The 23,414-nt window shown below is 30.7% G+C and overlaps 4 protein-coding genes across 6 annotated transcripts; 3 read left to right on the top strand and 1 right to left on the bottom strand.

Moving 5' to 3' along the window:
- Window positions 1-167: 167 nt before the first annotated feature.
- CMT3 (chromomethylase 3) lies at window positions 168-8,164 on the top strand. The gene is made up of 21 exons (XM_047311124.2): window positions 168-735; window positions 3,232-3,266; window positions 3,387-3,492; window positions 3,594-3,701; window positions 3,799-3,918; window positions 4,026-4,125; window positions 4,205-4,422; window positions 4,511-4,576; window positions 4,740-5,003; window positions 5,103-5,161; window positions 5,335-5,401; window positions 5,495-5,824; window positions 5,897-5,965; window positions 6,075-6,161; window positions 6,253-6,340; window positions 6,915-7,030; window positions 7,125-7,229; window positions 7,339-7,382; window positions 7,499-7,568; window positions 7,646-7,749; window positions 7,823-8,164. The coding sequence occupies exons 1-21, from the start codon at window positions 301-303 to the stop codon at window positions 8,007-8,009; spliced, it is 2,778 nt and encodes a 925-aa protein (XP_047167080.1). The 5' UTR covers window positions 168-300; the 3' UTR covers window positions 8,010-8,164.
- Window positions 8,165-8,785: 621 nt separating this feature from the next.
- Window positions 8,786-13,534, top strand: LOC124836032 (uncharacterized). Of its 2 annotated transcripts, XM_088114128.1 has the most exons (14): window positions 8,788-9,266; window positions 9,567-9,622; window positions 9,707-9,881; window positions 10,007-10,108; window positions 10,197-10,268; window positions 10,591-10,707; window positions 10,828-10,905; window positions 11,086-11,148; window positions 11,222-11,318; window positions 11,410-11,488; window positions 11,561-11,772; window positions 12,222-12,367; window positions 12,617-12,739; window positions 13,089-13,534. In XM_088114128.1, exons 1-14 carry the CDS (start codon window positions 9,180-9,182, stop codon window positions 13,245-13,247), a joined length of 1,566 nt encoding a protein of 521 aa, XP_087970254.1. In that variant the 5' UTR covers window positions 8,788-9,179; the 3' UTR covers window positions 13,248-13,534. The 2 variants fall into 2 exon arrangements, with proteins under 2 accessions (XP_087970255.1, XP_087970254.1); XM_088114129.1 differs by lacking the exon at window positions 12,617-12,739 and having other exon boundaries at window positions 8,786-9,266.
- A 332-nt stretch (window positions 13,535-13,866) lies between these two features.
- CB5LP (cytochrome B5-like protein) lies at window positions 13,867-16,146 on the bottom strand. 2 transcript variants are annotated; one of them, XM_047311118.2, is made up of 6 exons: window positions 16,006-16,146; window positions 15,748-15,864; window positions 15,596-15,636; window positions 15,031-15,108; window positions 14,623-14,714; window positions 13,867-14,171 (listed from the first exon to the last, which is right to left on the bottom strand). In XM_047311118.2, the coding sequence occupies exons 2-6, from the start codon at window positions 15,827-15,829 to the stop codon at window positions 14,105-14,107; spliced, it is 360 nt and encodes a 119-aa protein (XP_047167074.1). In that variant the 5' UTR covers window positions 15,830-15,864; window positions 16,006-16,146; the 3' UTR covers window positions 13,867-14,104. The 2 variants fall into 2 exon arrangements, with proteins under 2 accessions (XP_047167074.1, XP_047167075.1); XM_047311119.2 differs by having other exon boundaries at window positions 16,079-16,145.
- Window positions 16,147-20,304: 4,158 nt separating this feature from the next.
- LOC124836033 (senescence/dehydration-associated protein At4g35985, chloroplastic-like) lies at window positions 20,305-23,414 on the top strand. Its single transcript, XM_047311086.2, has 5 exons — window positions 20,305-20,946; window positions 21,345-21,472; window positions 21,636-21,802; window positions 22,724-22,808; window positions 23,118-23,414. The coding sequence occupies exons 1-5, from the start codon at window positions 20,374-20,376 to the stop codon at window positions 23,272-23,274; spliced, it is 1,110 nt and encodes a 369-aa protein (XP_047167042.2). The 5' UTR covers window positions 20,305-20,373; the 3' UTR covers window positions 23,275-23,414.

Below are 23,414 nucleotides of genomic sequence, written 5' to 3'. Positions count from 1 at the left end.
TTATTGGATTGCGTTTAAGCCCAATTTCATCAATAGGCAAACACAAAAAAAATGTCCAAATCGAAAAAGAAAACGTCGAAAAGTTCCCATTCTTGACCAACCAAGCTACTATCAAAAACTGAACCGATATATCATTCCATCACACTCATTTTCACCTTCCCGCTCAACTTTTCCGCTTTTAAAATTTCACCGCCCAATTCAGAGTTATTAATACTTCACCACGATTTCTGAATAAATCCCAATTCAACCAATATCAATCCCTATTCTTGTTTCCTGCCGCAATCCACAATCGCTTCAGCCATGTCCACCAAGCGCAAAACAAGGTCTTCCTCTTCTCCTTCTCTTGCTTCCTCCGTGAAGCGTGTTACTCGTTCATCCGTCACTCCTACTGTTGTTTCCAGTTCTCCTTCTCCTGTCTCTTCCGTCAAGCGTGTTACTCGGAATGTCACTTCAAATTCTGGTAAGTCTAAGGTTGAGGTTGTTGACGTCGCTTCAAATTCTGGTAAGTCTAAGGATGAGATTGTTGACGCCAATTCCTCTGCCGTCAAAAAAGAGACATCTTCCTCTGTTGTAAAAAAAGAGACATCTTCCTCTGTTGTCAAAGAAGAGACATCAACCTTCATGGATGTGACACCATCAACACCTGATGGGGAAGAGTCCGCTGCGAAATTCATAGGAGAGCCTGTTCCTATTGAGGAAGCCAGAAGGCGTTGGCCCAAACGGTACCAGGAGAAGGTAAGTGAAAAAAAACATATAATAATTGAGTATCAAACTTTTGGTTGTTTCAATACTTGATTCTGTTGAATTGTGATTTAATAGTAAGCATATTTATTTCTTATGTATTGAATCCTTCAAATGTTTTGGTAGATACTTTATAATAGTCATAAATGTTTCAAATAACAGAGATAAGTGATAAATGTTGTTGATGTTATTGCTTTTTAACTGTGTGATTTCTAAGTAGTGAGATTTTAGGATTGAGAAATGATTTTTTTAGACATAATTTTTATATTTATATAACATTTTTTTATTTTTTTTAAAATACAAAAGTTATTTTTTTATGATATTTTACCTTTATAATACGTGTTTTATAATATTTGTTGCATGAATATAAATTTGTATGATCCATTCATTACCTTTTTAGATTATTTTGGTCATATTTTAAACATGTTTAGAGCTTTATTTTAACCAGATTCATATTATAGGGTTAAAAATGAATGAGTTTGAAAAAATTGGATTCATCAAAGTTTAATACCTAGTTGGAGAAAATCACAGTCCATGGTATGTTTTTTTTAGATACATTTGGTGGGAATGAATTTAAGGAGAAATAGAAGGTAAAGTAAGTTTATTTGTAGTAAGATAAATATATCAAGAAATGAAATAATTTGATATTAATGATTATAAAATATACTGAAGTTAATCAATGATACCATAAATTTATGATAAAATTGAATGATCATTATTATTTATTTTATTATTATATTGTTTTATTATCTATTATTTATTACTATTATTTTAATAGTAATAATTTATATTTTATTATTTCTATTATAATATATTATTTTATTATAAGAATATAATGTATGTATTTTATTATGTTTAAATTTTTTCTCCACAAATCTTTCCATTGAGGAAGAAAGTTTTCAACAAAATGTTTTGTGCAATGTTTTTTTATTTTTTTTTTGTTTTTATAATCTATGAAAAAATACTTTTGCATAATAATAAAACATAAAATTCAAAACAGTTTTATAATTATTTTTCATACATGTTTTATTATTTTTTGTAATATTTTGTTAATTATTGTTCATTATACATACATATTTTATAACACAACATTGTTTTGGTAATTCTGGTAAAGTTTAATAAATTTTTTAATTCAATAATAATAATGTAATATTTTTTATTATTATGTCTTAGTGTATATATGTTTTTTTCTATTATCACTTAGACCCACATATCTCTAATATATTTAAACAGCAATCCTACCTAATAAGAATTTGTAATTCTTTTTTATATAGTTTTACTATTTTATTCTTTACATTTTAAAATTGTATAAATCTAAGTTCGCTACTTAAATTAAGAGAAAAAAACTACTCATGTTCTTTCATCTTTAGATTATCTCATTATTTTTTACACTTAATAACCTTCTTTCAAAAAATAAAACTATTCGCCACACAATTATAAAAAGTAATAATAATTATTTATTTTATAATTATATTTTATAATCATGATTTTATAATTTATAATTGCACATATTTTTTTAAATTATTATAGTAACAAAAATGAATATATATGTATAAGCTGTAGTAGCAGCTTATAATGATAATCTAGTAAGTATTATTCTAATTACTTTGAATAGTTTATAAATGCTTTTTAAACTATTCAAAGTAAGTGTCAAGTTTACAAAGTCAACATATTTTCAGATTTTATGTAATTTTGTATAAATTGGCATGTAACATATATCTGTTTTTGCTAATTTATACTGTTATTATATTATTATTAGCTGAATAATAAGTGTGATTGAGTCTTTGTGTGTATATTTTTTATTATATTCTTATTAATATATATAGATATATATTATTTTAATGTGATTTTATTCAATATATAAAAAATACAAATTAAATATACTATATTGAAATTGTGTTGCAATAAAAAATGTGAACAGTTGTCTCTTTTAATGTCTACACCAGAGACTTTTTTTAGTGATATGTAGTTTTTTGTTTGTTATCTTTTTTTACTCTACTGTGTTTTATTTACTTATTATTGTTATTTTTATATGAATTTTGTATTGTTATTTTTTCACCTTAATGATAAAATAATAAAATAATTTGTGTACTTTGTAAATTATGTTATCATTGTGTTGGAATATAGATATATATGTGGTATTCGTTATTGTATGCTAAATAGTTTCAGGATTTTTATAGTGATCTTTTTCTATACAATCTATAGTTCCAATTCCTGTTGATTCAAAGTTTCACCTATTTATATAGTTTTGTGTATCATTTTCTTTTTAATAGACATATGTTTTAATATATTATTTTCATTATAAAGCATTTGGTAATAATTAAGCTAAAAAATGGCAGTTTTTAGTATTGTGTACTATTTTAATAACTGTCATATAGTTTTATGGAATTTGTTCATGCATGTATATGATAACTTCATACTATCTAGTGAATCATTTATTACAACACCTAAAACTTTCTAATTGTACTTTTAATTTTTTCATTCTTTTAGGAAAAGAAAGTGTCTACTGGGTCAAGATCAAACAGGTATATTCAATGTTTGAACTTAAAAGACTGTCCAATTGACTATGGCTATTTGCTTCCTCTTTAGTTAAATCACTTTGTGATTTTGTTCAAAAGAAAACTTCTTTTTGCTTTGTGCCACAGGAAGCAGGACGAAGATGAGGAGATTCTTCAAGCTCGACATCACTACACTTGTGCTGAGGTTGATAGATCTGCAATATACAAGCTTTTTGACGACGCCCATGTTAAGGTGAGACAGACCAATTGTAAAATTATAGTTTTTTTCTCCATTAAATACATTCTTTGGACAACTTTTAAGATGTGTTGCATACTTTTTTATTTTATATTTAGGCAGATGTAGGTGAAGATAATTACATTTGTAAAATTGTGGAGTTATTTGAAGCTATTGATGGATCCCTGTACTTCACCGCACAATGGTATTATAGGGCTAAAGACACTGTGAGTTATAGTTTGTTCTATATTTTAAGATCTGATTTAATGATTGTTTGCCATTATTAGCTGGTGAATTTTTTTTGAATACCTTTCCACTTTTCAGGTCATTAAAAAACTGGCATATCTTATTGAACCAAAACGAGTTTTCTTTTCTGAAGTTCAAGATGACAACCCGTTGGATTGTCTAGTTGAAAAACTTAACATTGGTAGATTACCATTAGATGTAAGTGTGCTGATTGATTGTTTTTTTCATCACTTTCTTATTTTCTTCTATTGGAATTATTAATAATATTAGTGATTTGATTTTTTAATAATTTAATTCAATTGCAGATAGATTTAAATGTGAAGAAGGAAACCATCTGTTCTTATGATTATTATTGTGATACACAATATCTTTTGCCATACTCCACTTTTGTTAACTTACCATCAGGTATTTATTTGTATTTGTATTATTAATATTAGTAATTTTTTGAGTGACATCTCACTTTTGGTATAAACTTTTTTTCAAGAAAATGATGAAACTAGTAGCGAGACTTGCTCTATAATATCCAGTGATACTACTAATGGGGTTGAAAAGTCTGAGGTAGACTCCCAATCTAAGGATGCCTACCTCCCTCACCAGAGTAAGGATATGGAGATGAGACTACTAGATTTATATTCTGGTTGTGGAGCAATGTCAACAGGGTTGTGTCTGGGTGGACAATTATCTGGAGTGAATTTAGTTACAGTGAGTTCTTTATTTGTTTTTACAATACAATTCTTTGAATTTTTGTTTTGGCTGTGTCTTTGTTGATATTGTCTTTTTTCCCCCACAGAAATGGGCTGTAGACTTGAATAAACATGCTTGTGAATCTCTTAAATTAAATCACCCTGAGACTGAGGTAATTTTATTTTTCTTGTTTTTACTATGCTAATTGCCACAAGAGTGAGTTATTTTCAAATTGTATGATATAAGGGGTTCCTTATTATTATTATTATTATTATTATTATTATTATTATTATTATTATTTTGGACTGATTATCTTGACTGTTTACTAAAATCAGGTCAGAAATGAATCAGCAGAATGTTTTCTTTCATTATTGAAGGAGTGGCAAAAATTATGTAGTTATTTTGATCTAGTTGAAAATAAGGTGTCACATGAGAAATATGTGAATCTTTTTAGTGAGGTGGAAGAAGAAGATGATGATGAAGAAATTACGGAAGATGGAACTGATGATGAACATGGTGAAATATTTGAAGTTTCTGAAATCTTTGCTGTCTGTTACGGTGATCCAAATAAGAAAAAAGAGCAAGGGTTATACTTTAAGGTACTGTTTTTGCCACTTGTTTTTCTTCTTCTCAGGTTGGACTTATAACTTCTTTTATCTGTATGCTAAGCTTGTTTGCATTGATTTTTTGCTTTGTAGGTTCAATGGAAGGGTTATGGATCTGATGAGGACTCTTGGGAACCAATTGAAGGTTTAAGGTATGTTAAAGTATTTTACAAACTTGTTCTTATTGATAAATGATATCTACTTAAATTTGTTCTATTACTTTTTCGTCAATGATAGTGATTTATAATTCTTATTAATGTTTTTGCTAATATACAGTATTCATTATATTCTTATATGCAATGGTTATTTACTATATTTTCAACAGGCATTGTAAGGACAAAATTAATGAATTTGTCATTCAAGGTTTTAAGTCAAATATATTGCCTTTGCCGGTAAGTAGTTAAGTTTGTATATTATTTGTTTATTTCTTTAAGAGCTGTTTTTAAGTTTGGTGTAACTATGGTGTTGGTGCTGTGGTTGAATAGGGAGATGTTGATGTGATTTGTGGTGGACCCCCTTGTCAAGGTATTAGTGGTTTCAACCGGTTCAGAAACAAAGAAAATCCTTTAGATGATGAGAAGAACAAACAAATGGTTGTTTATATGGATATTGTTCAATACCTTAAGCCCAAATTTACATTAATGGAAAATGTGGTTGATATCGTTAAATTTGCGGATGGCTTTCTTGGGAGATATGCTTTGGGTCGTCTCATTCAAATGAATTATCAAGCACGTCTTGGAATTATGGCTGCAGGCTCTTATGGACTTCCTCAGTTTCGTTTGCGCATGTTCTTATGGGGGGCTGCACCTTCTCAGGTCATTATTAGTTAGTTATTTATCATTAAATTTTACTATTGGTGCATGGCCTAATTTATATATGTGATGCAGACGTTGCCTCAATTTCCACTCCCAACTCATGATGTTATTGTGAGGGGTGTTATTCCCGTAGAGTTTGAGGTATCCAGTTGATCAATTACTCAACCTTAAGAATAGATTATTGGTTAAAGGCTATTAGTTGAACTTGTCTACTCCTTCACTAAAGTTTGTGACACTGTCTTGCTTGTAGACTAACACAGTTGCGTATGACGAAGGACACACCGTTCAACTACAGAGCAAACTGTTATTAAAAGATGCCATTTCTGACCTTCCTACGGTATACTTTAAAGCCATTATTTCTGTTTTTCCGAAGCCCTTATCTATTCTTATTGTGTTAGTTTATTGTGGTAAACTTTATCAATGTTCAGGTTCAAAATAGTGAACATCGTGATGAAATGAAATATTGCAAACCTGCTGAAACAGAGTTCCAACGATTCATTAGATCAACCAAAAGTGGTAATACATTATTTTGTTTATGTTTATGCATATGATTTATAAAGTATGTATGATACTTCAATTAAAGTCTGCATGGGGAGTTTTTTTGTTGGAGCTTTAGATTTTTGTTGGAAGTCTCACACTAATTAGATATAAGATTAATTCTTAATATATAATTGAGTGCAAACTTATTTTATAAACTAGTTTTGTGAGATTGAATTAAATTTAAAATTTATTTTTTAACATGATATTAGAGTCATGTGTTGAAATCTTTTTTATTGAAATTTTATATTTGTTAGATCTATTGTTCCACCCTTGTATGAATTTGATATTTGTTAGGTTTACTGTTTCACTCATTATGATATAACATATTAATATTTAGTTTCATGTTTGATATGTATATGTTTTAGTAAAGTGTGTTGAAGTCCAACCATTTATTAAAGATAAAGTTAATTTATAATATATGAGTCTTATGAGTTAATTTTATAAGATTTTGAGTTACTCGTAAAATCCAAGTTATGATATGTCTGATACTATATATTTTTTGATTATATGACAAACTTTCCAATGAATGATTGCGTTACGTGTGATGCAGAAATGTTAGGTATTCAAAGCAAAACAAAATCATCGAAGACTTTGCTTTATGATCATCGTCCTTTAGAATTGAATGCGGATGATTACCAACGTGTGTGTATGATTCCTAAAAAGAAGGTGTAGTACATGGTCATTTGTGATTTACCTATTATTATTTATATAGTCTTATTTTTAAGTTTAGTTCTATAATAGTATTTTTTGTTGTTATCAGGGTGCATGTTTTAGAGATTTACCAGGTGTTCTTGTAGGAACTGATAACAAGGTTGAGTGGGATCCTGATATGGAACGTGTTTATTTGGATTCCGGAAAACCATTGGTAACATGGCTTTCGACAGTTCATTCTAATAATTATATGCTTTTATTCTATAAATCATTGTACTTATTCTTTTTTACTTAATTGATTCTTTATGATCATTGGTTTACAGGTTCCTGATTACGCCATGTCTTTTGTGAATGGAACTTCTTCAAAGTAAGTTATTTTATTTATTTTTAAAATCAATTTGGATTTTAAGCCCTTATGATCTTGGTTTTCTTACTTTTTCATCATATTACGTTTTGAATCATTTACTACTATGATTTTTTCAGACCTTTTGCTCGGTTGTGGTGGGATGAAACTGTTCCGACTGTTGTGACACGAGCAGAACCTCACAATCAGGTATGTTATCATCTATTTGCAATTCAGAATGGTTGTTTACAAAGTCTGTTGTTGAATATAAAATATGTGGTCTTTAGGCAATTTTACACCCAGAACAAGATAGAGTGTTGACTATTCGTGAAAATGCACGACTCCAAGGTTTTCCAGATTTTTACAAGTTGTGTGGACCAGTCAAAGAGAGGTAATAAATTATTTGTTTGATATGTTTGTTTTCTTTAGAGGTTTTTTTGAATAATTTGATATTTTTGTTATAGGTACATTCAAGTTGGGAATGCAGTGGCTGTTCCAGTGGCTCGTGCTCTTGGATACACGCTAGGACTTGCATTCCAAGGTTCTACTTCTACAAGTGATGGACCATTATATACATTACCTGATAAATTTCCTATGCTTAGAGAACAAGTTTCTTCTGTATCTTCTGAAGATGATGAACAAGTTCTATGACTAGCTTAGAGAACTCCTTTCATGTTGTATCTCCAGAAGAAAACATTGTTGTGTGCTGGGAATATTGTTGTAGTGCTGTTACTGTTGAAAAATTTTCCATTATGTTTTTTTGGGAAACATTTGAGTAATTAAGTAAAATCTTTTAATTTAGTTTCTTTGTTTTGAGACGTGTATATTGTGATATTTGTCTATTTTCATCTTTTTTAAGTAGATGAATAAAGAATGATACAAGTCGGAGAGAATATAATATCAATACTATAGTCGCATTTTATGTGTAGAGTATAATAATGATTAGAAACAATGTTTAGATATGTAGGAGATGACAAGTTTAGATGATTATTAGAAAGTTAGTTTTGCTTACTCCCACCATATTTCGTGCAGTGATAATTTAGATTTGTATTCTCTTTACTTGCATTTGACATTTTAAAGTACTTCATATGGTATAAACATAATCATTCTTAAATTAAAATTATATAATTTATTTATAATAAATAGAATATATTAGCTTAGTACAATAATAGTACTTAAAACAGAAAAGTACAGTTATATAATTTGTTTTATTAATGTGAATAATTTAGCCAGAAAAAGAAAAGAATTTGAAAAAAATGTTTTCACTTATATTTGAATGATTATATATAGAATAAATATAATTTTATAATATAACATTAGTAAATTTAAATTATATAATTAAACATAATTTTGAAATTTCTCTTTCAAGGGATAGAAAAATTTAATAGTTCTAATTTTTAAAACAGTAATATTCCTGCATGCATGCAGGCATGCAAAACAATTAATAAAAGAAGGGACATAGTATGGCATGTTAATTAGTGAATAGTTTGGTGAGGAAAAGGAAACTAACTTGAAAAAGGTCTGATTCAAAAGAAAAAAAGGATTGGGAAACATCTAATACCAAGGGCTATTAATAATCACCAATCCAATGGTAACTTCTCCCTTTTCCACATGAGATAGGGCCTTAAAATAGATGAAAGAGAGAGAGAAATAAAATAGTGGTGTTGTGTTTAATTTTGTTGTGTGGTGCAGATGATAATGCAGAGATAGAAATAGCTTAGGCTCATTCCATTAAATAAAACATCCGGGTCTGTGTTTTGTGTTGTAGGAATCGGAGAGTCCCAAGGAACAAAGTTTCAGAAAACAGACAAAAAAATCACAATGGTTTCCTTAGACTCTCTCGATTTCTTCCTCTTCCGTGTCAGCACAGATTTCTCATCTCCTCTGGCCATTTTCGTTCAGGCTCAGGTTCTCATTTGCTTCAATCTTGTTTGTTCTAGGAAGATCATGAAATGAAAATTGCAAATCATTTAGTCCATTAATTCACATAATTTCTACAATCAATACATGTAGCTTTAATAATATTAAGAATTCTACATAGGAGGAATACGCTAGAATTCATGCAACATTATAGATATTGTTTTTGGATTGCGTAGTCACAAGATGACTATTTACATATTTTTCCTTCAAATTGGATCGCACTTGTTGTTTCTTAAGAAAAAAATTGAGCATTGTCACACTAACTTGATTTGAGGTTTCATCATGTAGGGATGTTTAATTTGCCTACTCCTGGCTTTAGGGTGGGCCTGTGCTTCATTTGTCAGGTACTCAGATGTAAAACAGAGTTGGGAAACTCAATTATCATTGTGTACAAAAGAAATTTAGAGGAGTTGATTTTTGTCTTGCAGGAACAGAGAAATAAATAGAATAAAGAAGAGTATACGGAATGGCAATAACTTTGCATTCCTCTGTCATGATATTAATGAACTTGAACATTCCAATCAGATTGATCTTCCTAGAGTAACAGTAATTATGCCCCTAAAAGGATTTGGAGAACACAATCTCCATAACTGGAAGACTCAGGTATAGGACACGTACCACTGCAACTTCTTGACCCAATGAAGTATTTTTCAACGATGACCATTTTTCCCGGCTAAGCTTCTAATTTTAAACGGAATTGTTTTGTTTATGATTATGTTATTTTACAGTTAACATCTCTTTACGGTGGCCCTCTAGAATTTCTTTTGGTGGTTGAAAGTGTAGAGGATCCTGCATACCATGCTGTATCAAAACTAATAGCAGATTTAGAGGTACACGTGAAACTCTTTTTAAGACTTGATTCTAATTTTTTGGCGCCCTGTTATTTTCTGCATCTTACTCACTGCTTAATGCCTACAGGGTTCTGTCGATGCTAGGATTATAGTAGCTGGTTTGTCAACAAGTTGTAGTCAAAAAATTCACAATCAGTTGGTATGAGTTTTTCTTATACTTTGTTCCAGTATTTTTCAAATGTATAGTAGAACATGGTATAATTTGAAAATTCTTTCCATCCTTAAATTTTTCTGTTATTGAATACATGATCATGCTGATGCATCTTTAGCTGTTTGATTGTGTAGCTGTTGAAAGGCCATATTATCTATATAAACCTTGCATGGAAAATACATCTAAGTACCTATATTTATATACTGATATGGAATGTCAGAAATTTCATTCTTGTTAATTTGTTAGTTTGCCCATGTTGAATGCATTCTACCAACTTCACTATTATTACATAGTATTGGCACCTGGGCAGGTTGGAGTAGAGGCAATGCACAAAGAAAGCAAGTATGTGTTGTTTTTAGATGATGATGTTAGGCTACATCCGGGATCAATTGGAGCACTCGTTAGTGAAATGCAAAAGAACCCTGATGTACAACTTAAAACACTTTTCTTCTAGTGGTTCTTTTCTTACACATTTATTTCAAATATTTTCGGTTACACTTGCTTACAACTATTTGGTTACACTCTTTCAACTTATGATGCTTAACAGATATTTATTCAAACCGGATACCCTCTTGATTTGCCATCTGGAAGTCTAGGGAGTTACTGCATCTATGAATACCATATGGTACACAACTTCCTTTGGATTTATATATTTGTTTGGAGTTAACTATTACAATTATTAATTTGAAACATGTTATGATGTTAGCAACATATCATGACTTATATTAATGCTGTCACGAACACAACACAAAAATGTTCTATTTTTGCTTACTCAACTTGTTCCCATTTTTATTTTGTTCTACAGCCTTGTTCAATGGGCTTTGCCACTGGTGGACAAACATTCTTTTTGTGGGGAGGGTGCATGATGGCAAGTGGCTTCTACCTTTGTTTTCATCAGTACATAGAAATGCTTACATTCTCACTATTTAGCTTTCCTCCAGATGCATTCTGAAGACTTTAGGAAAGATAACTGTGGTGTAGTGTCAGGACTTAGAGACGGTGGATATTCTGATGACATGACTCTAGCTGCCATAGCCGGTATATCTTTGCGATTAACACTTTGTGATAATCAATGTTTTTCTTGGTCACTCAAATTACATGTTCATTGCCATGATTTTTTCCTCTTCAGGGGCTCACAAGAAGCTCATTAGTTCTCCAGCGGTTGCTGTCTTTCCTCACCCCCTTGCAAGTGATCTTAATTTTGGAAGGTTTGTGATTATTTCTCTTCTGAAATTAAAGTTTCAGCTCATATTCTCCCTTAATTATTCAAACTTGTGCAGGTACTGGAATTATTTGAGGAAACAAACATTTGTTTTGGAGTCATACGTCACCAGAGTCAACCAAATAATGAACCGTGCATTGTTTGCTGTTCACTGTTATTTGTCATGGGGATTTGTAGCACCATACTGCATGGCAGTGATTCATGTTGCAGCAGCACTAAGGTTTAAAGCCAGGGGAAACTCAATTGAGGAATTAAGCTACTCTTCAATTGGTGAGAACACTACTTTTTCCTTTGTTATTAGTGTTGTTTCACGTGCAGAAAAAGGGCAGGATGCTGAAACAGAATAAGGAAACTTTTCCAAATATTTGAAGTGATAGGAAACTCTTGTGATTGGTCTCAATATTTTAGTGCAGAAGTAGCAGGCACTTGCATAGAAATTATAACCACTTGCATAGTATATTCGTGCTTCATTTAAGCTATAATTTATGCCATCTTTTTTTTATCCTCTCTATCCTGCGAGATTCTATATCAAGAGAAAGAAAGAAATCCGATATGAATTAGGGGTAATCTACTATCTGGTGTTGTGGATCATTATATTCTAATAACAACAATATATTATATGCTCTCATGCCACATGAATAGTGGACAAGGTTGGTAAAGGGGAAAAGAAATATGATTTTTCAGATGACCTTAAGCTTTTAAGGTCTGTCTTTTCTCAGGGTTAAAAATGGTGGGGCTCCTAGTCGCATGCACTTTTGTTGCGCTTTTCTCAATGTGGAACTTGACAAGGATAGAAGTTCTACTTTGCAACATATTGTCCCCAGAGGCACCTCCACTTTCTCTGGCTTCGTATAATTGGTGTAAAGTAAGTACTTCTTCAGGTTCTCAAACAAAAGCAAAAAAAAAAAAAGTTTCACCAAGCTTGCTTTATACATTGATAGATTAATGATGTCTTAGACATCTTACTCATTTCAACATGGCATTGCAATGAAATAAAGGGTTGCATGAACTCCTAAAAAACACTATAATATGTGAATATTAAATTAATATGATGCCAAGGAATGTGAAATAATAGTTGGGAAGGTAAGATTTGATTAACATATCTGTTGAGCAGGTATTCATTGCAATGCTGGTGGATAACTGTCTATACCCTGTATCTGCAATTCGTTCTCATTTTTCCCAATCTATCAATTGGTCTGGCATTATATACTATTTGAAAGATGGAAAAATCAACAAGGTAAATTGACCAGGGTTTTATGTCTACTTTTGCTTGACTTTACAAGTTGACATAAAAAGCTGTAATTATTACTCTGACCTTTCCATCCCAAATGCTACTATACTAGAAAACCATTCATAACACATTCTTCATTATATTAAATTTTATAACAAACTAAATCATAAATGAAATCAGTTAAATGAGAAGTGGAACTTGTGAATTTCAATAAATTTCTAATGATAATAAACTATGTTCAGAAGAGTGTATTCTCAATATTTTTTGGTAGCAATTAGGAAGGGAAGGTTGGATCCATGCATTCCTTTTTGTTAACCAAATTTTGTTTATTTTTTGTTTATTGAATATTCTTCAGATAGAGAGATTACCAAAAAGGCAAGATGTGGCACCAGTTTTCACAGACTTGGGAGGAAAACATTTGTATGGAAGGAAAGGAATGCCTACAAGAGGCTCATTCCTCACTTCTTTATCCAAATGTTTGTTCCAATGGCGTCAACCAAAGAGATCTGAGTAACCAAGAAATGGCTTCATTCAGCATACAAAGTTTTTGTCCATTTTGTCTTGTGTCTCTGCCCCTAAATTTTGAGGCACAATGGCTCCTACTTTTGAAGCAAGGGTTTTGGCATATCAATATTGCCAATTGATTCATATTTGATCGATCGATTCCTTTTGTGAGGCAAAACCCTTCTTCCATAAACATGTATTTTTAACAACACATTCAATCCCATGTAATTTTCAGCTCCATTGTAAAAATTCAATCTGGCAGTTTATGAACAACCAAGAATTGCTAAATACATACAATATAGCATTCACATTCGATCTTTTAATTCCATTTCTACATCACAAGCAGTGCATTATTTTGCAACTTTTCCCTAAAACAATGTTCCATTTTAAGATTTGGGCAGATCCAAATCACGGGCCAGACATTCTTAAAATTCAAGTTTGGCTGCTGAAATTAATGATTAAACCATAAATGCAGAATTTATAAAATCTGAAAAATAAAGTAAGGAAGACAAAATCGTGGATAATAAAGTACCAATATTTTAATTTAGCTTAATATTTTTGTATGATGAGATTTGTTTATATCAATAAACTATGAATAATGTAAATCAGGGAAAAGGAAATTGCTAAGATAAGAAACTAAGATAAAATAATGATGAAAAGAAGGGGAAGGCTCAGTTTTTGCTGTTACTGCGCGTCATGCCCAATTATATCAAAATCATGCATTCCAACAGCAACAACTGAATTACTGTCTAATGAAGATGAATGATCAGACAAGGAGTGAAAATGAGGAGATAACAAGGAGTAAAATGTTGAAATTCTCAAATCATACATCTCTTGAACATTAAAACTGTAGAGCTACTGACTAGGCTATTGTTCCAAATCTCCAATGTAGAAGTCTTCAATCATGTCAAAGACTCGAGTTGCATGCTGTGGTCTGCAAAGAAAATGTAAAAAAAGTTACAATTGGTAGCAGCAAACTGATCACAAAATGTCAGAAGCCTTTTATGATCAACAGGTGGTAAAGCTGTCAAAGATAAAATCATGTGAAGTACATATTTTCGATGATGAGGAATGGGTTGATGTTGAATTTGACACATAAAAGTTACAACTATGATGTTTTGTTTGTAGCTGTAATCTATTTATATAGCATGGTTTATTAATTTATTAACAGTGAAAAGCAGTGTCTCTTGTAACCTTCAACAGAGATTACCAAGATTATTGGTATAACAGGATAATGTGATGAAATAAACAGGAAATGCTATATTGTATTCAATATTGAAATACAAAAAGAAATGTGAAGTAAGAAAACAAATAATAAATATAGATAAATTAAGGCAATATCTTCATTACAGATAAGCAATGCATGAAAAGGAATGAATGCATACCCAAAAAATCCTTCAGTTGAATCATCTCCAGCATGTGCTAGAATGGCATCACCACCTGGATGTTCTTCCACATAAGAGGTAACATCATATACCTACAGTGTGAAGAAACCCAATAAATGCAAACTATGAATCTGTCCAAGAGGTAAAAATGGCAATCACAACATTATCAGCTAATTCAGTTAAATCATTAGGATTGAGCTAGCAATGACGGGTTTGGATACTTTGTATGAGGTTATAGGTTCAAACTTCAAACCCCATTAACACTACTGTACCAAAAACAGATAATGTAGAATATATAGGATTGAATTCAGAACATAAGATTTGATATGGAAATACTATTGGGTTCTAAACCAAAGGAGTAGCACATTCATAAGGTGCCAAAGTGAAACATCAATAAAAAGCTCATACCTTTTTCTTGATGATTATCCAACAATCTGTTCTCTTGTTATGCAATGAAACTTCCGTTTTACTGTAGGATTTTGATGTCTACAAGCAGAATACAGAATACAGTGCGTGATACCAATTAGATAAAAAAAACCATTACGCAACTAAACAACACACAATTTTATGTTTGAATCAACCCTCCCAATATTGTTTACTAGTTAGTACGAGCCCCAGCAATAGCTACATTTACTTCCAGTCGAAAAGATAAAAGTAACTTTTAACGAATATTTTGCGAGCATTCTTCGTCATCATCAACCCAAACCTTCTTTCTTATAGCGTATGATATGAGCATTGAGCAAAACACCCAATGACAACAAATCATAAGAAACCCACCTCATCCAGTGCTTGAGTAACCGAAACCAAGACATTACAATACTTATTTATCTTAATTTCAACTAGATCCGAAATGTTACTTGAACAAAGCTCATTAATTATCTTACTCAATCATCTACGGAAATAGGAGCAGAATTCACAGCAGAGCCCATAACAAAATGCCAGAAAAAGTACCGAGCTCCAATAAGTAAAATACCTTATCATTGTTTAAACTGGTTTGAGCTTTTCCCTTGTGCCCTGAAATAGATGCAAAGAATTACCGTAAATACACACAGTAAGCCCATGCATACAAAATTTCAAAAACACACAGCGTGACATAATAGATCACAGCATAATAATGAACAGAACCAGATTTGCGGTGTCGTGGGTTGAAAAGAAGAACAGCGAGGAAGAGACCCAGAAGCAATGCAAGTGCAACCAGCAATACCATAATTCAAAGTCGGAAACTTTGCCTCTTAATCCAATCTGAAATGGCGAAAACAAGAAAAGGGCATGCGATAATGCAAACATATTGGGCACTCTTCGTGTTCATAAATACTCACAAGCACTTTCAGAAGAGAGAGAGGGAAACAAAAAAAACAGAATCATGGCACAATCTGAACTCACCAATGAGAAGTTGAAAGCATTGAACAGGAACAAAATACAAAACGCAGGCAAAAATGTTAATGTCAGCACTCACCAATGATGAACAAGCTGCGAGTGAAGACAATAAAGTAACACAGTCTCACAAGCTCACAGAAAAAAAAAGAGAAAGAGAGAGAAATTGCTGTGTCGGGCCTTATATTGGGCCTCAAGTAATCTGGGCCCACATAGACGTTATTTCTTTTAGTACCTCCATTTCTTCTTCTTTCTCAAGTAACTCGGTGTATGAAATTACTATTATTTCTTCTCTTTCCTCTATTTTTCTTGCAATGTCCTAACTATGAAATCTGGGCTCACATAGACGTTATTTACTTCTATAGTATTAAGTAATTCAGTTTTTTTAATAACAGTCTAAATTGGTCTTTTTCTTTTTCATGCCCATTAAAATATTTTAATTATATTTTTAATTTTTTTTATTTTCCTTTTTTTTTAACATTAACCTTTTATTAGTATGTTTTACTATCCACATCAAGTATTTTCATTATATTACTTAGCTTAAAAAAATCTAAAAACGATAATAGGATTATTAGTTCTCTTTTTCACTGTTATTTAAAATTTAAATTACCTTTTACATCATGCAGCATAAAGTCTAACTAAGAAAAAAAAAGGTATGAATTAATTAACTGAGAACACAAAAATATATTAAATACTAAATTAATATATTTAAGGCATTGTTTAGTTTTTAATGCATGGATATCAAGTACATGAGATATTATAGGAAAGAGTTAATGGTGGTGACTACATACTATTAGATTATTAAAAAAAAAAGGAATTTTCTTATCAATTATATTATGTCTATTCACTTGTTTAAAGAAACTTTTTAATGCAATTTCGTGATATTACATGTCAGATAAATTTAAACATTCTACACAAAATTTGACATTAATATTAAAATTGCTATTTATTTTTATAATTTTTACAATTAACTTAAATGTTAATGTTTAAAATATTTTCCTTTGTAAGATAAAATGTTAAAAAAAAAGTTGTTTAAAGATGTAAGTTGCATAAGCAAATTCACCTTAGATATTCTAATGGAAGACTTTATCGTAGAACATCCTTGAATTTTTTTAAAATTAACATTTACAAGCCACTATGTTAAAAATGACTTAGCAAATATTAAATGAAAAATAAATTAAAAATTTAAATTACTTTTCTTTATCCTTGGTCACTTTCATAATGGAATGATAAAAATACTAATGTAATAAGTACTGTGGATAAAATCTGTGAATATTTAGTATTTATAAATAATAAATAATATATATTTTAATATTTATTTATAAACAAATTTGATGTGAGTATTATATTATTTGTTTTGTATCCGTTAATGAAAAAAATTAAAATTAAATTAAAATATTATTATATTATATTTAATTATAATTATAATTAAAATTAATGTATTTTTAATTTAAATTATTTAAATTTTATATTTTTTTGGCAACTTTTTAAGTTGTATTTAAAAAATCTATAACAAAATTTAAATATTTATGAATACTCATGAATATGAATATTCTTATGTTTTTTAAAATTTTATAAATAATTTTAATTCGGTATGAACTATTAACCGAATAAATAACAAGTTGGATTTTATTTTCAAATCAAATAGTCATACTCGAAAAATAAAATAAAATATACTATAACATTAATCAGGATGAAATGTTTTTAAGAAAAAAAAATTGAGTTTAACTCTCTATAAAATAAAGTTAGCGTGTATATAAGTTAAAAATAAAAATCATATAAATGTAAAAAAATTTACAAATTAATTCTTACATAAAGATGTAAAAGAGAGAAAAAGATGGGACATTGCAAGAAAAACAAAGAAAAAAAACAAAATAGTACTAATTTCATAGTTACGTTAGCATGAAGTTAACTCGACGATTTAACAAAAGGGACACGATTGATACAATCTATACCACTTTGAGACAAATTGGAGAATTTTTAAAAACAGGTCCTAAGCAGAAAAAAACCTATGAATGTAAAGATCAAGTAAGCAATTAAGCCAATTTAAAAATACATTTTGTATAATCTAAAATGTGTTTATGAATATATTTATATATTACATAATCTAAAAGATATTTTTGAATTAAGCATTCTACAAATTTTGAAAGAACATTTTAAACCTTTTAAATACCTATTTGAGATGGAAGAAGAAATCATGAAGGTGCAGAAAGTAAATGCCTTAGATCTTGTAACACTAAAGGCTGATATTGGAAGATTGCCTTTTGCACCCCTGTATGTAAATTGATTAAGTTAATATATATAAAAAAATACTTGATGTTAATCCTAGAAATTTCAAATATGATAAAAAACACAAAAATGAAATTGTGACCATTTTAAACAAAATATTTCAAAATAATAATTACTTAAAAAAAATATCAGTTGACAATTATATTTTTTAGAAGATCAGTTATCAATTATATTATAAAAGATAACGCCTTCCATACACATAGTTCTAAGAAAATTTCAACCTTAGCTTTTGATTTACAATTTTAATACAGAATAAAGTATTCTTTAGATATGTTTGAAGTTAAGCATTCTTTAGAAATCCAACGACAACAAACGAAGGTAAAGAATAAGAAACAGAACATGCACAGGAAGAAACATTGCAGATGAATTCTGCTCTTATATAATATGCATAGCAATTGCAAGGAAAAAGATAAAAGATTAACGGAAATGCTATTCAAGAGAAAATAATATAAGCATAATAAATGATTCGGTTATGATGGTGAGTCACTAAATACTTTCACAATTTGTCTTTTCTCGTCGTCCGGTCTTACTCCTTAGGTCTCTGGTTTGCTAGTCCAGCCGGAGTGTACATGTTAAAGATACTCTGATGCCAAAGTGAGTAAATGAACTGTCCGGTTATCTAATACGATAATGACAGTGATAAATGCACAGTAATTACTACTACCTGTTATTTTTGACTTTCATTTATAGTTTTCGAGCATAAATCTAGGATTAGCGGATGTTTCAATCTTGGCCCAATCCTGGTCCAAGACTTGTAAACGTTATTTACCTTAATCGCCTAAATCGTTAATTATTTATGCTTTTGAGACCGGCCATCCCGATCAGTCCATTCATTTTTTACTGACTGTCCGATCATGTCTTCATTGTGGACAATAAAGACCGTTCATATGGTACAATAAATAAAAAGAAATGTTAAAATGGTGGTTGTATAATATAAGATTGTAAACCATACATATCTTTTCATTAAAATTACTGAAAATTATAAAAATATTAAACAAAATTGGGACGACCAGACACTTCTTTTTAACACATTTTAACCGGTAGTAGAGAATATATTAGAAAAAAAAGTTCTATTAATGTTACAAAAGTATTTATTAATGTTTTATTGTGATATATAGATGTTTATATAACAATTGCAGATTTGTACGTAGTGTAAATTATTTTCTGATATTTGACCATGAGCAATAAATACATGTTGTAAAATATTTGTCCAATAAAAATTAGCTTTAAAAAGCTTTTTCTTTAAATATTGAACATAATTTCTTTGATTAAACTGGAATCTATGACAAATAATCTATGCAGTCACAACTGATAAAACAGAATAAAAGAACATCAGAAGTTCAGAACACCGATAAAGGAAAGAATAATGCATGTTGTAGTAAGGTATTTGGTGTCGTAGCATGTTCTGATGCTGTTGTACATTGTTCAACAAGCTCTCCTTTTTCTTTTCTTTTTTTCTTACATATTCCATTTCCACCATTATCTTCACACCATATTCCTCATTTTTCACCAATCACAGAGAACAGAATAAAGCTATCAACACAAAAAGCTTCTCACTAACAAATATCTTCCACGTAATGAATAAATAATGACATTTTCTATAGTTTCTTCAGATTGCTTTCTATATTTTTTACCCTGTCAGAAAGTATGTTGTGCTTCAATTAATTAAAAATCTTAAATAATTTTTGTAACAGTTTTTATAAAAATAAACAAATTTATCATTGATTCATCTTAGTCACACGTTGTCATTGCATATATAGTATTTTGTTATGATTTGTTCTTGAAAAACATGTTATTAAGATATTATCCGTAAAATTCTAATAAATTTGGTTTTGATATTACTTTTAAAAGTTTTTTTATAAACGAACATATTTATATCTTATTTTATCACATGTGAAAACAAATGAATCAACCTAACTTTTTTTTATATATTATATTTTTTTATTTTTATTGAATATTTTTTCATTTCTATCGAACATAGTCTTAGATTTACGAATCAAATTCTATCATTATCTAACGTTAAAACAAAATCCTTTTGTCCCCATTAACACCCAGAGAAAGAACAGAGAAAACAGAGGAAAAACAGAGATGGGTTGCCAAGCCTCGAAGGAGAAGCCACCGTATGAAAACTCCATGCACCATGCAGGTTTTCAAGAGTTGCAGAAACCGAAAACTCCCACACAAGAACTTGTGCTGCAAGTTCCAGGATGCAAAGTTCATCTGGTGGACGATGGAGAAGCCCTTGAACTGGCCGAAGGGCACTTCACAATCATGAGGGTGATGGAGCAGAACGTGGCACTGGCAACAGTCATAAAAGTTGGAAACAGTGTTCAGTGGCCATTGACAAAGGACGAGCCAGTGGTGAAGGTGGACGGTCTTCACTACCTCTTCTCTCTGCCGGTGAAAGACGGTGGCGAGCCTCTGAGCTATGGTGTGACCTTTCCAAAAGAGTGTTATGGGAACATGGGCATGGTGGATTCTTTTCTGAAGGAGCATTGCTGCTTTTCTGGGTTGGAAAAGAGCAAAAAGAGTGATCTTGATTGGGAGGATTTTGCTCCGAGGGTTGAAGATTATAACCACTTTCTTGCCAGAGCCATTGCAGGAGGAACTGGTCAGATCGTTAAGGGTATCTTCATGTGCAGCAATGCTTACACCAACCAGGTTTGCTTTATCAGTTGAATAACACTGGTTTTTCTTTTTCTGTTTTTGCTTCCTTTCAACTTATCATAACAGTTCTTTCATTATGGTTAAGACTGATTTTGATTTGAAATGATCCATGTTCAAATGGGTTTAGTTTAAAAGTAGGTCAATAGCATATAATTCTGTATAAATTTTTCATTCAATGTAAAAACAGGTGTGGGTTTGAATAAGTATTTTCAAAATTGACTTTGATTTTCAAATGATATGGTACAAAATATTTTATATATATCATATCTTATTTTATAATCCAACATAATAAAATTTGAGGTATGCTTTGTTCTTTTCAGATTTTTTCCATCATTTGAAAGAACCAAATAAATCATTACGCTTTTCATAAAAAAACTTGCTATGAAAATCAGGTCCAAAAAGGAGGGGAAGCGATCCTAAGTAGTGCTGCAGAAAAGAACAGTGCTAACAAGGTGAGACAAAGTATGAACAACAAGAATGATGCCACAAAGAACAGTGGAATGAACGAAAACCTCAAACGGTATTGAAACATGTGATGCGATTGAGTTATTTATGTCACGAGTTCATGTTTAAGGATTAGAGTATTGACTAGGAATTTTTCTTTTTCGTACATAGTCTTAGCTTTTAAAAGGGTATGTATAATTACGAACTAAGTTGGATTATTTTTCGTGTTTGCAATATAGTGTGAGAAAGCTGACAAATATGACAGAAAAGTTAACCAAGTCTTTGCTTGATGGTGTTGGAATAATGAGTGGATCAGTGATGACTCCTGTGCTTAAATCACAACCAGGACAGGCCTTCCTAAACATGCTCCCTGGAGAGGTGCTATTGGCTTCCCTTGATGCAGTCAGTAAGTAACACTTCTCAAGCATACCAAAGTTTAAGATCCTAACAAATTTTTTTACATTGTTTATGGTTAGGAACCGAAAAAAATGGAAAAATTGAATAACATATAAGTCGGAGGAGTGAACTAACCTAACTCGGCTCATTTATTAATTAGTTGAAAAAATTCAAATTTATCTTGGTCTATCTGGGTAGGTTAAACGAGTTCATTGTTTTACTTAATTACAAGTTTTGTTTTTCAATTAAAAAAAATTATTTTTTTAATTCAAATATAAATAAATTTTACTTCAAAATGATCTTAAGTTCCGAATGTAATTCAAAATCTAAAAAAGTACAATCTAATTCAAAATCATCATAAACTCTAAATACAATCCAAAAATAAATATAAAAAGCAAAACAAAGGGTTGGTGAATCAACGTTCACTACAGGTTCAACCCGGATGAATCAGTGGACTGGACACAAAATTGACTCATTGAAATTTTAAATTTTTTTTCAATTTAACTTGGTCAAAACCCGTGATGGACTGGGTTGGCTCACGAGTTCTAACCTATTTTAAGAGCACTAGGCAGAAGACTATCGTAATCCATTGTCTTAAAAGTGAGGTTGATCCTTTATGTGAGTGCACTCATATTTTGTTAGTGTTGTATCTTGATGATAGGTGATTTTTTCTTAAAAGACCCCTTCAGCTATAAAATTTTAAGAAAAAGTTTTACATTTTCAACTACTCAAAAAACATATAAGTATGACTACTATGGTCCAACACAATTTTCAATTTTCTTATGTCATGCCGGAATATAAATATAAAATTACATTGTTGGTACCATTCTTATTTTTGTTATCTTGGATATCTTAATAAGCACCGTAAGCTAATCTCGTTCTTTTAAACAAGCACCACCAACTTGATTAATTTCTATGTTCAATGCCACAGATAGAGTTTTTGAAGCAGCTGAAGCTGCTGAAAAACAGACCTTTTCTGCCACCTCCAAAGCTGCAACCAGAATGGTCTCTAACAGGTAATATTATTATCATTATAGTACTCATGAAATTTATAGTTAAACCACGCATTGGTGCAGATAATCTTCATAAATCTCAACCAACAGAAAAGTGTGCATGGAAAATAGTGTTAAAAACTATCTGCATCATTGAATATGCTTTGCTTCCAAGGTGCAGATGTTCTAAAGAACAGTCGTAAGAGAAACTGCACTTTTAAGCTAGTTTTGAACATCTAAAAATGTGGGAAAAACAAACACACCTTATGTTTATCACCTAGGTTGTGGATACATAAATGTAACCTTAGCTAAAATGGATGTTTTTTGCAACAGGTTCGGGGAAGAAGCAGGAGAGGCTACTGAGCATGTGTTTGCAAGTGCAGGACATGCTGTTAACACTGCTTGGAATGTGTCTAAGATTCGGAAAGCCATCAATCCAGCATCTTCTGCAAATGCTGCTAGAGCACTCACAAATTCTTCCAAGAAATGAAATGCTTTTGTTATAAAATCTAACCACGTTGCTTTCTATCTCATGATGCATGTTTTCCTTCCTTCAGCAAGTGTACTGAATCCGTTCTCATACATAAACAAGTGCCTTATTCACATAAACTCGTGCAAAATTTCAAGTAA

This window comes from Vigna umbellata, chromosome 4 (assembly GCF_029865625.1).
Source record: "Vigna umbellata cultivar VRB3 chromosome 4, Vumbellata_1.0, whole genome shotgun sequence".
Taxonomy (NCBI): Eukaryota; Viridiplantae; Streptophyta; class Magnoliopsida; order Fabales; family Fabaceae; genus Vigna; species Vigna umbellata.
The sequence above is the reverse complement of the archived record's forward strand: the minus strand, read 5'-3'. Positions and strand labels throughout refer to the sequence as shown.

Coding starts and splice junctions, on each gene's coding strand:
- CMT3 (XM_047311124.2), top strand. CDS start 301: ATGTCCACCAAGCGCAAAACAAGGTCTTCCTCTTCTCCTTCTCTTGCT. Junction 6,341..6,914: donor CATTAGATCAACCAAAAGTG/GTAATACATTAT, acceptor CGTGTGATGCAG/AAATGTTAGGTATTCAAAGC. Junction 7,383..7,498: donor GTGAATGGAACTTCTTCAAA/GTAAGTTATTTT, acceptor TGATTTTTTCAG/ACCTTTTGCTCGGTTGTGGT.
- LOC124836033 (XM_047311086.2), top strand. CDS start 20,374: ATGGGTTGCCAAGCCTCGAAGGAGAAGCCACCGTATGAAAACTCCATG. Junction 20,947..21,344: donor GCAATGCTTACACCAACCAG/GTTTGCTTTATC, acceptor TATGAAAATCAG/GTCCAAAAAGGAGGGGAAGC. Junction 21,803..22,723: donor GGCTTCCCTTGATGCAGTCA/GTAAGTAACACT, acceptor TCAATGCCACAG/ATAGAGTTTTTGAAGCAGCT.
- LOC124836032 (XM_088114128.1), top strand. CDS start 9,180: ATGGTTTCCTTAGACTCTCTCGATTTCTTCCTCTTCCGTGTCAGCACA. Junction 10,269..10,590: donor AAAAAATTCACAATCAGTTG/GTATGAGTTTTT, acceptor GCACCTGGGCAG/GTTGGAGTAGAGGCAATGCA. Junction 12,740..13,088: donor AAGATGGAAAAATCAACAAG/GTAAATTGACCA, acceptor AATATTCTTCAG/ATAGAGAGATTACCAAAAAG.
- CB5LP (XM_047311118.2), bottom strand. CDS start 15,829: ATGGTATTGCTGGTTGCACTTGCATTGCTTCTGGGTCTCTTCCTCGCT. Junction 15,637..15,747: donor CCCACGACACCGCAAATCTG/GTTCTGTTCATT, acceptor CATCTATTTCAG/GGCACAAGGGAAAAGCTCAA. Junction 15,109..15,595: donor CCAGTTTAAACAATGATAAG/GTATTTTACTTA, acceptor TTCTGCTTGTAG/ACATCAAAATCCTACAGTAA.